Source organism: Notolepis coatsorum (assembly GCF_963971535.1).
Source record: "Notolepis coatsorum genome assembly, chromosome: 3".
Lineage (NCBI taxonomy): Eukaryota > Metazoa > Chordata > Actinopteri > Aulopiformes > Paralepididae > Notolepis > Notolepis coatsorum.
This window is the reverse complement of record NC_140167.1, coordinates 78,329,639-78,344,357: the sequence shown is the minus strand read 5'-3', so window position 1 is coordinate 78,344,357 and position 14,719 is coordinate 78,329,639. Positions and strand designations below refer to the sequence as shown.

At 45.2% G+C, this 14,719-nt stretch overlaps 1 protein-coding gene across 1 annotated transcript in view; it reads left to right on the top strand.

The window, feature by feature from the left end:
- The window catches only part of atp11b (ATPase phospholipid transporting 11B), a gene marked incomplete at its 3' end in the record, with an annotated part of 109,973 nt that extends 95,456 nt beyond the window's left edge, over positions 1-14,517 (top strand). Inside the window, exons 19-21 of the mRNA XM_084311257.1 lie at positions 7,531-7,734; positions 9,552-9,705; positions 14,410-14,517. Coding sequence (XP_084167383.1) covers positions 7,531-7,734; positions 9,552-9,705; positions 14,410-14,517 — 466 coding nt within the window. The remainder of the gene's footprint in view (positions 1-7,530; positions 7,735-9,551; positions 9,706-14,409) is intronic.
- Between the last annotated feature and the right edge of the window lie 202 nt (positions 14,518-14,719).

Genomic DNA, 14,719 nt, shown 5'->3' with positions numbered 1-14,719 from the left:
ATCTGAAAATGCTAGTTATCGTAAAACCGCAAGGAAATGACTAAATCCAGATTCAACCCTGCCATTGGAAAGAGGAGCATTTTCCCTATCCATAGATGTATGATTTGGCCATAATAAGGTCAAGTTCAAGGTCAAATATGAATTTATAATTAAAATTAGGGATGTCCGATATTATCGGCCTACCGATATTATCGGCCGATATTGGCATTAAAATGTGATATCGGAAAATATCGGTATCGGTTTTCAAATAAATCTTTTTTTTTTTTTTTTTTTTTTTTTTACATTTCTATAACCTTTATTTAACCAGGCAAGCAAGTAAGAACAAATTCAGATTTGATTTATTGTTAAAAGTATGCATAATGTTTTATTAATTATTAGTATTAATTCCACAACAAGCGATATGTAATGTTAATTACCTGAAATTATTCCGTTTTTTGGGGGGGGGGAAACCCTGCATATATCGGTATCGGTTGATATCGGTATCGGAAATTAAGAGTTGGACAATATCGGTATATCGGTATCGGTAAAAAAGCCAATATCGAGCATCCCTAATTAAAATCGATTATCATTAATTACTATCTACAAATCCTTCTGTTTAATCATCTTCCCTTTATTCATTTGCTTAGATTTTTTGTACACATGATCTCAATAAGGTGGTGAATGAGCTCAGTGAGCATTTTCTCGTACCCCGCAGATTTAACATGGTATTATTCACCATCAAAGATGCAAAAATAAATCATAATTTATATTCTCCTTTTCTTCATTACAATTTACTCAGCCTAGTAACAGACACAATATTTCTGACACTGGAAATACATACCCCCAGGTCCCTAGATGTTCCTAGATACCAAGAACATGCAAATTGACCTTGCAGAAGTGGAGCAATCTTCCATTTACTTAGGCATGTACCTTTAGGCGAAATATTCCTACAGCTTAACAGGTTAGGTTAAGGGACCAAAAGTATTTGGACAAGCTAGCAATCATAAATCAAATGGTCTCTTTCGTCCCTGGTGATGCTCTGCCAGGCCTCTACTGCTACTGTCTTCAGTTCCTCCTTGTTCTGCCTCTACTGCTACTGTCTTCAGTTCCTCCTTGTTCTGCCTCTACTGCTACTGTCTTCAGTTCCTGCTTGTTCTGCCTCTACTGCTACTGTCTTCAGTTCCTCCTTGTTCTGCCTCTACTGCTACTGTCTTCAGTTCCTCCTTGTTCTGCCTCTACTGCTACTGTCTTCAGCTCCTGCTTGTTCTGTCAGGCCTCTACTGCTACTGTCTTCAGTTCCTGCTTGTTCTGCCTCTACTGCTACTGTCTTCAGTTCCTGCTTGTTCTGCCTCTACTACTACTGTCTTCAGCTCCTGCTTGTTCTGCCTCTACTGCTACTGTCTTCAGTTCCTGCTTGTTCTGCCTCTACTGCTACTGTCTTCAGTTCCTGCTTGTTCTGCCTCTACTGCTACTGTCTTCAGTTCCTGCTTGTTCTGCCTCTACTGCTACTGTCTTCAGCTCCTGCTTGTTCTGCCTCTACTGCTACTGTCTTCAGTTCCTGCTTGTTCTGCCTCTACTGTTACTGTCTTCAGCTCCTGCTTGTTCTGCCTCTACTGCTACTGTCTTCAGTTCCTGCTTGTTCTGCCTCTACTGCTACTGTCTTCAGCTCCTGTTTGTTCTGCCTCTACTGTTACTGTCTTCAGTTCCTGCTTGTTCTGCCTCTACTGCTACTGTCTTCAGCTCCTGCTTGTTCTGCCTCTACTGTTACTGTTTTCAGTTCCTGCTTGTTCTGCCTCTACTGCTACTGTCTTCAGTTCCTGCTTGTTCTGCCTCTACTGCTACTGTCTTCAGTTCCTGCTTGTTCTGCCTCTACTGCTACTGTCTTCAGCTCCTGCTTGTTCTGCCTCTACTGTTACTGTTTTCAGTTCCTGCTTGTTCTGCCTCTACTGCTACTGTCTTCAGTTCCTGCTTGTTCTGCCTCTACTGCTACTGTCTTCAGTTCCTGCTTGTTCTGCCTCTACTGCTACTGTCTTCAGTTCCTGCTTGTTCTGCCTCTACTGCTACTGTCTTCAGCTCCTGCTTGTTCTGCCTCTACTGCTACTGTCTTCGGTTCCTGCTTGTTCTGCCTCTACTGTTACTGTCTTCAGCTCCTGCTTGTTCTGCCTCTACTGCTACTGTCTTCAGTTCCTGCTTGTTCTGCCTCTACTGCTACTGTCTTCAGTTCCTGCTTGTTCTGCCTCTACTGTTACTGTCTTCAGCTCCTGCTTGTTCTGCCTCTACTGCTACTGTCTTCAGTTCCTGCTTGTTCTGCCTCTACTGCTACTGTCTTCAGCTCCTGTTTGTTCTGCCTCTACTGTTACTGTCTTCAGTTCCTGCTTGTTCTGCCTCTACTGCTACTGTCTTCAGCTCCTGCTTGTTCTGCCTCTACTGTTACTGTTTTCAGTTCCTGCTTGTTCTGCCTCTACTGCTACTGTCTTCAGTTCCTGCTTGTTCTGCCTCTACTGCTACTGTCTTCAGCTCCTGCTTGTTCTGCCTCTACTGCTACTGTCTTCAGTTCCTGCTTGTTCTGCCTCTACTACTACTGTCTTCAGCTCCTGCTTGTTCTGCCTCTACTGCTACTGTCTTCAGCTCCTGCTTGTTCTGCCTCTACTGCTACTGTCTTCAGTTCCTGCTTGTTCTGCCTCTACTGCTACTGTCTTCAGCTCCTGCTTGTTCTGCCTCTACTGCTACTGTCTTCAGTTCCTGCTTGTTCTGCCTCTACTACTACTGTCTTCAGCTCCTGCTTGTTCTGCCTCTACTGCTACTGTCTTCAGTTCCTGCTTGTTCTGCCTCTACTGCTACTGTCTTCAGTTCCTGCTTGTTCTGCCTCTACTGTTACTGTCTTCAGTTCCTGCTTGTTCTGCCTCTACTGCTACTGTCTTCAGCTCCTGCTTGTTCTGCCTCTACTGCTACTGTCTTCAGCTCCTGCTTGTTCTGCCTCTACTGCTACTGTCTTCAGTTCCTGCTTGTTCTGCCTCTACTGCTACTGTCTTCAGCTCCTGCTTGTTCTGCCTCTACTGCTACTGTCTTCAGCTCCTGTTTGTTCTGCCTCTACTGCTACTGTCTTCAGTTCCTGCTTGTTCTGCCTTTACTGCTACTGTCTTCAGTTCCTGCTTGTTCTGCCTCTACTGCTACTGTCTTCAGTTCCTGCTTGTTCTGCCTCTACTGCTACTGTCTTCAGTTCCTGCTTGTTCTGCCTCTACTGCTACTGTCTTCAGCTCCTGCTTGTTCTGCCTCTACTGCTACTGTCTTCAGTTCCTGCTTGTTCTGCCTCTACTGCTACTGTCTTCAGCTCCTGTTTGTTCTGCCTCTACTGTTACTGTCTTCAGTTCCTGCTTGTTCTGCCTCTACTGCTACTGTCTTCAGTTCCTGCTTGTTCTGCCTCTACTGCTACTGTCTTCAGCTCCTGCTTGTTCTGCCTCTACTGCTACTGTTTTCAGTTCCTGCTTGTTCTGCCTCTACTGTTACTGTTTTCAGTTCCTGCTTGTTCTGCCTCTACTGCTACTGTCTTCAGCTCCTGCTTGTTCTGCCTCTACTGCTACTGTCTTCAGCTCCTGCTTGTTCTGCCTCTACTGCTACTGTCTTCAGCTCCTGCTTGTTCTGCCTCTACTGCTACTGTCTTCAGCTCCTGCTTGTTCTGCCTCTACTGCTACTGTCTTCAGTTCCTGCTTGTTCTGCCTCTACTGCTACTGTCTTCAGTTCCTGCTTGTTCTGCCTCTACTGTTACTGTCTTCAGTTCCTGCTTGTTCTGCCTCTACTGCTACTGTCTTCAGTTCCTGCTTGTTCTGCCTCTACTGCTACTGTCTTCAGCTCCTCCTTGTTCTGCCTCTACTGTTATTGTCTTCAGTTCCTGCTTGTTCTGCCTCTACTGCTACTGTCTTCAGCTCCTGCTTGTTCTGCCTCTACTGCTACTGTCTTCAGTTCCTGCTTGTTCTGCCTCTACTGCTACTGTCTTCAGCTCCTGCTTGTTCTGCCTCTACTGCTACTGTCTTCAGTTCCTGCTTGTTCTGCCTCTACTACTACTGTCTTCAGCTCCTGCTTGTTCTGCCTCTACTGCTACTGTCTTCAGTTCCTGCTTGTTCTGCCTCTACTGCTACTGTCTTCAGTTCCTGCTTGTTCTGCCTCTACTGTTACTGTCTTCAGTTCCTGCTTGTTCTGCCTCTACTGCTACTGTCTTCAGCTCCTGCTTGTTCTGCCTCTACTGCTACTGTCTTCAGCTCCTGCTTGTTCTGCCTCTACTGCTACTGTCTTCAGTTCCTGCTTGTTCTGCCTCTACTGCTACTGTCTTCAGCTCCTGCTTGTTCTGCCTCTACTGCTACTGTCTTCAGCTCCTGTTTGTTCTGCCTCTACTGCTACTGTCTTCAGTTCCTGCTTGTTCTGCCTCTACTGCTACTGTCTTCAGTTCCTGCTTGTTCTGCCTCTACTGCTACTGTCTTCAGTTCCTGCTTGTTCTGCCTCTACTGCTACTGTCTTCAGTTCCTGCTTGTTCTGCCTCTACTGCTACTATCTTCAGCTCCTGCTTGTTCTGCCTCTACTGCTACTGTCTTCAGTTCCTGCTTGTTCTGCCTCTACTGCTACTGTCTTCAGCTCCTGTTTGTTCTGCCTCTACTGTTACTGTCTTCAGTTCCTGCTTGTTCTGCCTCTACTGCTACTGTCTTCAGTTCCTGCTTGTTCTGCCTCTACTGCTACTGTCTTCAGCTCCTGCTTGTTCTGCCTCTACTGCTACTGTTTTCAGTTCCTGCTTGTTCTGCCTCTACTGTTACTGTTTTCAGTTCCTGCTTGTTCTGCCTCTACTGCTACTGTCTTCAGCTCCTGCTTGTTCTGCCTCTACTGCTACTGTCTTCAGCTCCTGCTTGTTCTGCCTCTACTGCTACTGTCTTCAGCTCCTGCTTGTTCTGCCTCTACTGCTACTGTCTTCAGCTCCTGCTTGTTCTGCCTCTACTGCTACTGTCTTCAGTTCCTGCTTGTTCTGCCTCTACTGCTACTGTATTCAGTTCCTGCTTGTTCTGCCTCTACTGTTACTGTCTTCAGTTCCTGCTTGTTCTGCCTCTACTGCTACTGTCTTCAGTTCCTGCTTGTTCTGCCTCTACTGCTACTGTCTTCAGCTCCTCCTTGTTCTGCCTCTACTGTTATTGTCTTCAGTTCCTGCTTGTTCTGCCTCTACTGCTACTGTCTTCAGTTCCTGCCTAGTAACAGACACAATATTTCTGACACTGGAAATACATACCCCCAGGTCCCTAGATGTTCCTAGATACCAAGAACATGCAAATTGACCTTGCAGAAGTGGAGCAATCTTCCATTTACTTAGGCATGTACCTTTAGGCGAAATATTCCTACAGCTTAACAGGTTAGGTTAAGGGACCAAAAGTATTTGGACAAGCTAGCAATCATAAATCAAATGGTCTCTTTCGTCCCTGGTGATGCTCTGCCAGGCCTCTACTGCTACTGTCTTCAGCTCCTGCTTGTTCTGCCTCTACTGCTACTGTCTTCAGTTCCTCCTTGTTCTGCCTCTACTGCTACTGTCTTCAGTTCCTGCTTGTTCTGCCTCTACTGCTACTGTCTTCAGTTCCTCCTTGTTCTGCCTCTACTGCTACTGTCTTCAGTTCCTCCTTGTTCTGCCTCTACTGCTACTGTCTTCAGCTCCTGCTTGTTCTGTCAGGCCTCTACTGCTACTGTCTTCAGTTCCTGCTTGTTCTGCCTCTACTGCTACTGTCTTCAGTTCCTGCTTGTTCTGCCTCTACTACTACTGTCTTCAGCTCCTGCTTGTTCTGCCTCTACTGCTACTGTCTTCAGTTCCTGCTTGTTCTGCCTCTACTGCTACTGTCTTCAGTTCCTGCTTGTTCTGCCTCTACTGTTACTGTCTTCAGTTCCTGCTTGTTCTGCCTCTACTGCTACTGTCTTCAGTTCCTGCTTGTTCTGCCTCTACTGCTACTGTCTTCAGTTCCTGCTTGTTCTGCCTCTACTGCTACTGTCTTCAGCTCCTGCTTGTTCTGCCTCTACTGCTACTGTTTTCAGTTCCTGCTTGTTCTGCCTCTACTGTTACTGTTTTCAGTTCCTGCTTGTTCTGCCTCTACTGCTACTGTCTTCAGCTCCTGCTTGTTCTGCCTCTACTGCTACTGTCTTCAGCTCCTGCTTGTTCTGCCTCTACTGCTACTGTCTTCAGCTCCTGCTTGTTCTGCCTCTACTGCTACTGTCTTCAGCTCCTGCTTGTTCTGCCTCTACTGCTACTGTCTTCAGCTCCTGCTTGTTCTGCCTCTACTGCTACTGTCTTCAGTTCCTGCTTGTTCTGCCTCTACTGTTACTGTCTTCAGCTCCTGCTTGTTCTGCCTCTACTGCTACTGTCTTCAGTTCCTGCTTGTTCTGCCTCTACTGCTACTGTCTTCAGTTCCTGCTTGTTCTGCCTCTACTGCTACTGTCTTCAGTTCCTGCTTGTTCTGCCTCTACTGTTACTGTCTTCAGTTCCTGCTTGTTCTGCCTCTACTGCTACTGTCTTCAGTTCCTGCTTGTTCTGCCTCTACTGCTACTGTCTTCAGCTCCTCCTTGTTCTGCCTCTACTGTTATTGTCTTTAGTTCCTGCTTGTTCTGCCTCTACTGCTACTGTCTTCAGTTCCTCCTTGTTCTGCCTCTACTGCTACTGTCTTCAGTTCCTGCTTGTTCTGCCTCTACTGCTACTGTCTTCAGCTCCTGCTTGTTCTGCCTCTACTGCTACTGTCTTCAGTTCCTGCTTGTTCTGCCTCTACTGCTACTGTTTTCAGTTCCTGCTTGTTCTGCCTCTACTGTTACTGTCTTCAGCTCCTGCTTGTTCTGCCTCTACTGCTACTGTCTTCAGTTCCTGCTTGTTCTGCCTCTACTGCTACTGTCTTCAGCTCCTGCTTGTTCTGCCTCTACTGCTACTGTCTTCAGCTCCTGCTTGTTCTGCCTCTACTGCTACTGTCTTCAGCTCCTCCTTGTTCTGCCTCTACTGCTACTGTCTTCAGTTCCTGCTTGTTCTGCCTCTACTGTTACTGTTTTCAGTTCCTGCTTGTTCTGTCAGGCCTCTACTGCTACTGTCTTCAGTTCCTGCTTGTTCTGCCTCTACTGCTACTGTCTTCAGTTCCTGCTTGTTCTGCCTCTACTGCTACTGTCTTCAGTTCCTGCTTGTTCTGCCTCTACTGCTACTGTCTTCAGCTCCTGCTTGTTCTGCCTCTACTGCTACTGTCTTCAGCTCCTGCTTGTTCTGCCTCTACTGCTACTGTCTTCAGTTCCTGCTTGTTCTGCCTCTACTGCTACTGTCTTCAGTTCCTGCTTGTTCTTGTGGGATTTTCTCTTCAGTTGTGTCTTCAGCAAGTGAAATGCATGGTCAATTGGATTCAGGTTAGTTGTTAAGTTGTGTCTCTCTGTTCTTTCTGACTCCAGGACAAAGTTAAGGTTAAGGGGTTAGTTGTTAAGTGGTGTCTCTTTGTCCTTTCAGACTGCAGGACAAAGTTAAGGTTAAGGGGTTAGTTGCTAAGTGTTGTCTCTTTGTCCTTTCAGACTCCAGGAAAAGGTCCAGGAGACCATTGAGGCGTTGCGTCTGGCAGGGATCAAGGTATGGGTGCTGACTGGGGACAAACATGAGACAGCGGTCAGCGTCAGTCTGTCCTGCGGTCACTTCCACCGAAACATGAACATCCTGGAGCTGCTGCAGCAGAGGACTGACAACGACTGTTCAGAACAGCTCCGCGGGCTGGCTCGCAGGTAGGACTAACTAACTGGCTCGCAGGTAGGACTAACTAACTGGCTCGCAGGTAGGACTAACTAACTGGTAGGACTAACTAACTGGTCAACAGGTAGGACTAACTAACTGGTCTGCACGTAGGACTAACTAACTGGTCTGCAGGTAGGACTAACTAACTGGCTCGCAGGTAGGACTAACTAACTGGCTCGCAGGTAGGACTAACTAACTGGTCAACAGGTAGGACTAACTAACTGGTCAACAGGTAGGACTAACTAACTGGTCCGCAGGTAGGACTAACTAACTGGTAGGACTAACTAACTGGTCAACAGGTAGGACTAACTAACTGGTCCGCAGGTATGACTAACTAACTGGTAGGACTAACTAACTGGTCAACAGGTAGGACTAACTAACTGGTCTGCAGGTAGGACTAACTAACTGGCTCGCAGGTAGGACTAACTAACTGGTCCACAGACATGACTAACTAACTGGTCCACAGGTAGGACTAACTAACTGGTCCACAGGTAGGACTAACTAACTGGCTCGCAGGTAGGACTAACTAACTGGTCCACAGACATGACTAACTAACTGGTCCACAGGTAGGACTAACTAACTGGTCCACAGGTAGGACTAACTAACTGGTCAACAGGTAGGACTAACTAACTGGTCTGCAGGTAGGACTAATGAGTCAAGTCTAAGGAGGAGGGATGGAAGGGGTTGTCATGGTGATGGCCTCCCACACACAACAGGGCTGGGATGTTAACTCATTCCCCGCCAACAAGTATATTGGGCGCCATGCATTGAACGCCAACAACGAGTAAACTCGTTATTTGGTCTGTTTTTCTTTTTTTCGATTTGAATATTCTATTCAGTGTCACGGACCTGTATGTTGCCGTTAAAAGGCATACTGGGACCCCGAGGGTGCAGTACCGGCCAGATCCTGCTAGGTGGAAGTATCGAGAGTGCAGTAAACCCTGTTCCAGACCGGGTGTTACACTTAAATCCCTCCGGGCGCCATATTTTGGGTCAGGCGAGTCTAGCGGTTCACCCGATCACATTGAAACACGTCCAATAACCATCCATGCATGTGTGTGCCGGATTATGTCGAGGACACGATGGACACCAATACTGGAAATTGTGATCAGACAATTGGAATATTCTTTTTGGAATACCCCCGATCAAAGGTAAGGATTATCTGACGTCAACTCCAGCTTGATCGTACAATGTTTTCATATCGATCCAACTGATCAGCGTGTGTGGTGTTCAAAACGAATGTTGTTACTGGCCATCAAAGCATAAAAAAATTACCCCCCCCCCCCCCTTTCATGCATTCATGATGAAACATAATACCTATTATATACATTTGATTTGGAAATAGTAGCGTGTCCAGGCAAGAAACGCCAACGCTTATAGTAGAATTCACGTAGCGCCCTATAACTCAGCTTTTCAGGAATTATCCCGGATCACTCCTAAACTATACAATATTCACCACGGGATAACGCACCCCGTATACATGATAAAATTATCTCTTTTTTGCATGTTTGACGGAAGAAAGTCACTGTCAAATGACCATAGTATTGTCTCCATAGCTATAATATAGAATATAGATATAGCTCTCCAAACATAGTGACGCACAGTGAAAATATGCTATGGAAACCTGGCACGTTAGCTACAAGGATAAGGCTAATGGTTTGATTTCTCTCTCTCTCTCTCTCTCTCTCTCTCTCTCTCTCTCTCTCTCTCTCTCTCTCTCTCTCTCTCTCTCTCTCTCTCTCTCTCTCTCTCTATCCCTCTCTCTCTCTCTCTATCCCTCTCTCTCTCTCTCTCTCTCTCTCTCTAGGATTAAGGATGACCATGTGATACAACATGGTCTGGTGGTTGATGGTTCCAGTCTCTGTCTGGCTCTGAGGGAACATGAGAAGTTGTTTATGGACATCTGTAAAACCTGTTCTGCTGTGTTGTGCTGCCGCATGGCCCCCCTGCAGAAGGCCAAGGTACCCTTACCTTAACATTTACCTTAACATTAACCCTTACCTTAACCCTAAACCTTACCTTAACTCTAACCCTTAACCCTAACCATTACCTTAACCTTTACCTTAAGCCTAACCCTTACCTTACCTTAACATTTACCTTAACCCTAACCCTTAACACATTGTCTGCCACGCAGTTTGCCCATCTTATACCACTCTGCCAGTGCTGTAACCCTATGGAGTCGCTCACCTTCTTTGCAGGGCTATAACTTTTTAAATATTATAGCTATATCGACATTACTATGGCCCATTCAACATCGGGTATCTATTGTTCCGGATGTGGGAACGTTATATTTTTCCATTCATACATTGTCGTGTTAGTACCGTTGTGATTATAAGTATATTTTTAGAGTGTAGAGCAGTAATTCCTAGAACGCGAGTTATAGGCCCCGACGCATATTATACATAATCGATTGGCATTTAGTTCCTATACACGCCATATAAAAAATTTCAAATGCATGTGCTCGGTATACATTATGCTCCATCATGCGTGAAGGAAAGGGGGGGGGGGTCGTTTATGATTCCTTGATTGTCAGTAACGGCTTTCTTTAGTACGACATCATACGTTGATCAGATGGATTGCAATGAAATAAATGCACAATCGAGCTGGAATTAACGTTAGATTACTCTTACCTGTGGCCGATGAGTCTGGAGAAAAAAAATTCCAATTATTTGATTTCGATCGGCTAGATCCATTTTCCATTTGTACGACGCAATAAACGCCAAAAGCATATTGATTCTTGCCTCTTGAAAGCGATCCAATGCACTCGAGGTGTTTGTCTGGATCCACGTAACAAGATAGCTCTGCCGGAACTTTTTCCCTGATGCACAGAGCGCTACATCCGGTTTAGAGTGGAGTGCAACTCGCCCGAAATCCACCAGGTGGCGGTATTGAGGCGTTGCAATATCAGACAGAGTCCAGCTGGCTCCCGGAGCCTTCCTGGATGAATTATGAATGCCAATAGCGAATAAAGGAAATGACGATCATAAAAACGAGTCACCCACACCTTAAACTCTATTTTTGAAGCTAACTTCCCCCCATTAATCACTAACATGAAAGCTGACTTTCAACGTTGGAGCAGCCTGCCCCTCTCACTCTCCGGTAAAGTACAATGTGTTAAAATGAATATCCTGCCCAAATTCCTGTATGTCTTTCAATGTCTCCCTCTATTTCTACCCAAATCCTTTTTTCTCACAATAGACCAAGCAATATCTGCCTTTATCTGGGGGGGAAAGATCCCTAGAATAGGCAAAGCCATCCTACAAGGACCTAGGGGGTCAGGTGGACTTGCGCTCCCTAATTTCATGCACTATTACTGGTCTGTCAACATCCATAAAATTATTCTTTGGTTGAAAGCCCCAGAAACTGACTGGTGTAACTTAGAAGCGCAATCGTGCCGTTCATCCTCCCTGGCAGCTCTGGTCTACTCTTCTTTCCCTCTCTCTCCTTCCCGGCACTCCTCAAACCCTGTTGTTCTGTCCACTCTAAAGATTTGGATACAGTTTCGTCGCCACTTTAAACTCTGTGCAGCATCAGTCTTGGGGCCTATTAGTAATAACCACCTGTTTGTTCCCTCCACTCTGGACTCGTCTTTTACACGCTGGAACAGACTCGGAATAAATAGTTTCAAGGATCTATATGATGGTGACACTTTCTCCAGTTTTAGCTCCTTGTGTCTCCAATTTGGTCTTCCACGCTCCGATTTATTTCGCTATCTTCAGATACGTCATTTTGTACGTTCACAATTTGACTCATTTCCTAGCCCCCCTCAACGATCAAATTGGGAGAGACTCTTGGGTCTATCACCAAACCAAAAAGGGCTTATATCTGAAATTTATCAAAATACTATGTGCTTGACCAAAGACAAAAGCGCTAAGACGAGATCCAGGTTGGAGGAAGAGCTGGGGGTGGAACTGACAGAGGGGTGGTGGGGGGAGCACTGGATAGGGTGAATTCCTCCTCCACTTGTGCCAGACTCAGCCTAATACAGCTAAAGGTGGTACACAGAGTACACTACAGCAAAGCAAGACTAGCTGAAATCTACCCAGACTCCAATCCCAATTGTGACCGCTGTAATAGCCCACAAGCTGATCTCTCTCACATGTTTTGGTCCTGCCCGGGGCTTAGACCATTATGGTCCTCGATATTCAATGTGCTCTCGATAGTACTAGATACCACAATACAGCCCTGTCCACTGTTGGCCATTTTCGGCGTACCGGCTGAGCCTCTCCCTATTAAGCCAAACGATACCGACATGTTGGCTTTTGCCACGCTCTTGGCCAGACGGAGAATACTCCTAGCCTGGAAACTGTCTACACCTCCCCCTTCTCCGCCTGGCTAAAAGATATGGTCTCGTTTCTAAAACTAGAGAAGATTAAGTATGCACTTAGAGGAGTTAACGAAAAATTCTTTAAGAAGTGGCAGCCGTTCATTTCTTACTTTAACAGCCTATCTGTTCTCCCTCCTGACTGAGTGTCTTCCTTCTTTGAATGATCCTCCCATCTAACCAGGCCCAACAGTACTATGTAATACCACCAGATAACTATGTAGATACTCTATAATTGATTAATGTACCATATCTGACTCAGACTATTTTCCTTTTGTTTATTATTATTATTATTATTATTATTATTATTATTATTATTATTATTATTATTATTATTATTTATTATTTATTATTTATTATTTATTATTATTATTATTATTATTTTTATTATATTATTTAATTTGTCTTTGTTATTTTTGTATTTTGTATTATTTAATTTAATTGTATCATTGTAAGTAGCAATTGTTATTATTGTCTGTAATTTAACCTTTTCTCTGGTTGCATGTTATGTATGTAACCCTACCTGTTGATTCGTGGGGTGGGTTTGGGGGTGGGTTTGGGGGTGGGATGGGTGGGTGGGGTAGATTATACAAAAAAAAGGGAAAAAAGGGTGAATGAATAATTCTGACTTTGTAATTGTACAAACTTGCTTCACCAATAAAAACTTTTGCTTTAAAAAAATAAAATAAAAACGAGTAAACCCGTTGTTGGCGTTATTAGATTGGCGGGCAATAACGAGTAAACTAGTATGTATGAATGTATGTATGATAATATGAAAGAATGTAGCATTCCCAGGTGTGCACCCTTGGTTGTGCTACTGACGGTAAAGGAAATGAATGATGGTGGTTGGTGGTGGTTTTGACGTTCTCCATACAATAACAGAAGGGAATTGTGAGTGTTTGGTGTGTGTATGTGTGTGCGTGTGTGTGTGTATGCACGCTGCTCGCAGTCCGTCACACTTACCTTAACTCTAAACCTTACCTTAACCCTTTACCTTAACCCTAACCATTACCTTAAAATATTGATGTGATTATATCTCGCGGGTTGAACAAACCTGAACGTTATTGCCATAAAATGCTATGTATATTGTTTCTTTACCTTTCTGTGAATGTCTAGAAAAAAACTGTGTGGCAATCTTGTGAAAAATGGCGGAGCTATGGACATTATACAAAAGTAACTGTACTTATGTAGCCGGTCTGATCTTGTCTGCGTTGTGTTAAGTCGATTCGACCCCTGTTAAGGGATCGCCCTGAGTGGGAGTCGAACCCCGGACGCCGGCGTCGCGGGCGGCATCACAGACCACTAAGCAAGAAGTGAATTCACTTCTTGCTTCCGGGTCTGGATGCCTCTGGGGAGTGAGTTTACTTGCAGTACCGCTTACCATCCACAGCCACGTCACTACTTGTACCCGTGACTGTGGATATACTGCGGTACCTCCGTTACACTTACATAGAATAAATTCACGGTCCTGTAGTGCCTGGTGGTACTAAATCCAGACACCGATGTTGAGGATCTAGACCATGTGTCAAACTTTTTAATTGAGAGCTTGTCAAAGCGGTCAAATCACACCAGAAGTAATTTTTTTGTGTTTTTTGTTTGTTTTCATATTATCACAGTTTGAACGTTTAAGAACATATTTACTATCAAAGCTAACAGTTATAGTGTAATGACTTTAAAAAAGGCTGTTTGTGTGTGACTTTGGTCATTGCGTGGGGGCGGAGTTAAATGTGCAAATCAAGACGAGTGCTTCTGTTTGCCACCGGCATTTGAGTTTTGAGAGGCGTCATTGTTGAGACGCTCGCCACAGCTCTGATCAAACTGTCGGCTTCAGGAACAGCAATCGATTTAACGGACGAATACACCTCTCCTCTCCTCTCCTCTCCTCTCCTCTCTTCTCCTCTCCTCTCCTCTCTTCTGCTCTCCCCTCCTCTCCTCTCCTCTCCTCTCCTCTCCTCTCCTCTCCTCTCTTCTCCTCTTCTCTCCTCTCTCCTCTCCTCTCTTCTCCTCTTCTCTCTTCTCTCTTCTCTCCTCTCTCCTCTCCTCTCTTATCTCTTCCCCTCTCTTCTCCTCTCTTCTCTCTTCTCTCTTCCCGTCTCTTCTCTCTTCCCCTCTTCTCTTCTCTTCTCTTCTCTTCTCTTCTCTTCTCTTCTCTTCTCTTCTCTTCTCTTCTCTTCTCTCTCTCCTCTCCTCTCCTCTCCTCTCCTCTCCTCTCCTCTCCTCTCCTCTCCTCTCCTCTCCTCTCCTCTCCTCTCCTCTCCTCTCCTCTCCTCTCCTCTCCTCTCCTCTCCTCTCCTCTCCTTTCCTCTCCTCTCCTCTCCTCTCCTCTCCTCTTCTCTCTCAGGTGGTCCGTCTCATTAAAACGTCTCCAGAGAAGCCGATCACCTTAGCTATAGGAGACGGAGCCAACGATGTCAGTATGATACAAGAGGCCCACGTTGGCATAGGTAACATATACACACACACACACACACACACACACACAGACACACACACACACACACACACACACACACACACACACACATATATATATACACACATACCCATTCAGATTCAGATATTTATTTGCCACATGGAAGCAATACAATCATACGGTTTTCATACAAAATCATAAATACATTCTACCATGGGCAAAAGGAGCAGGAAGAATA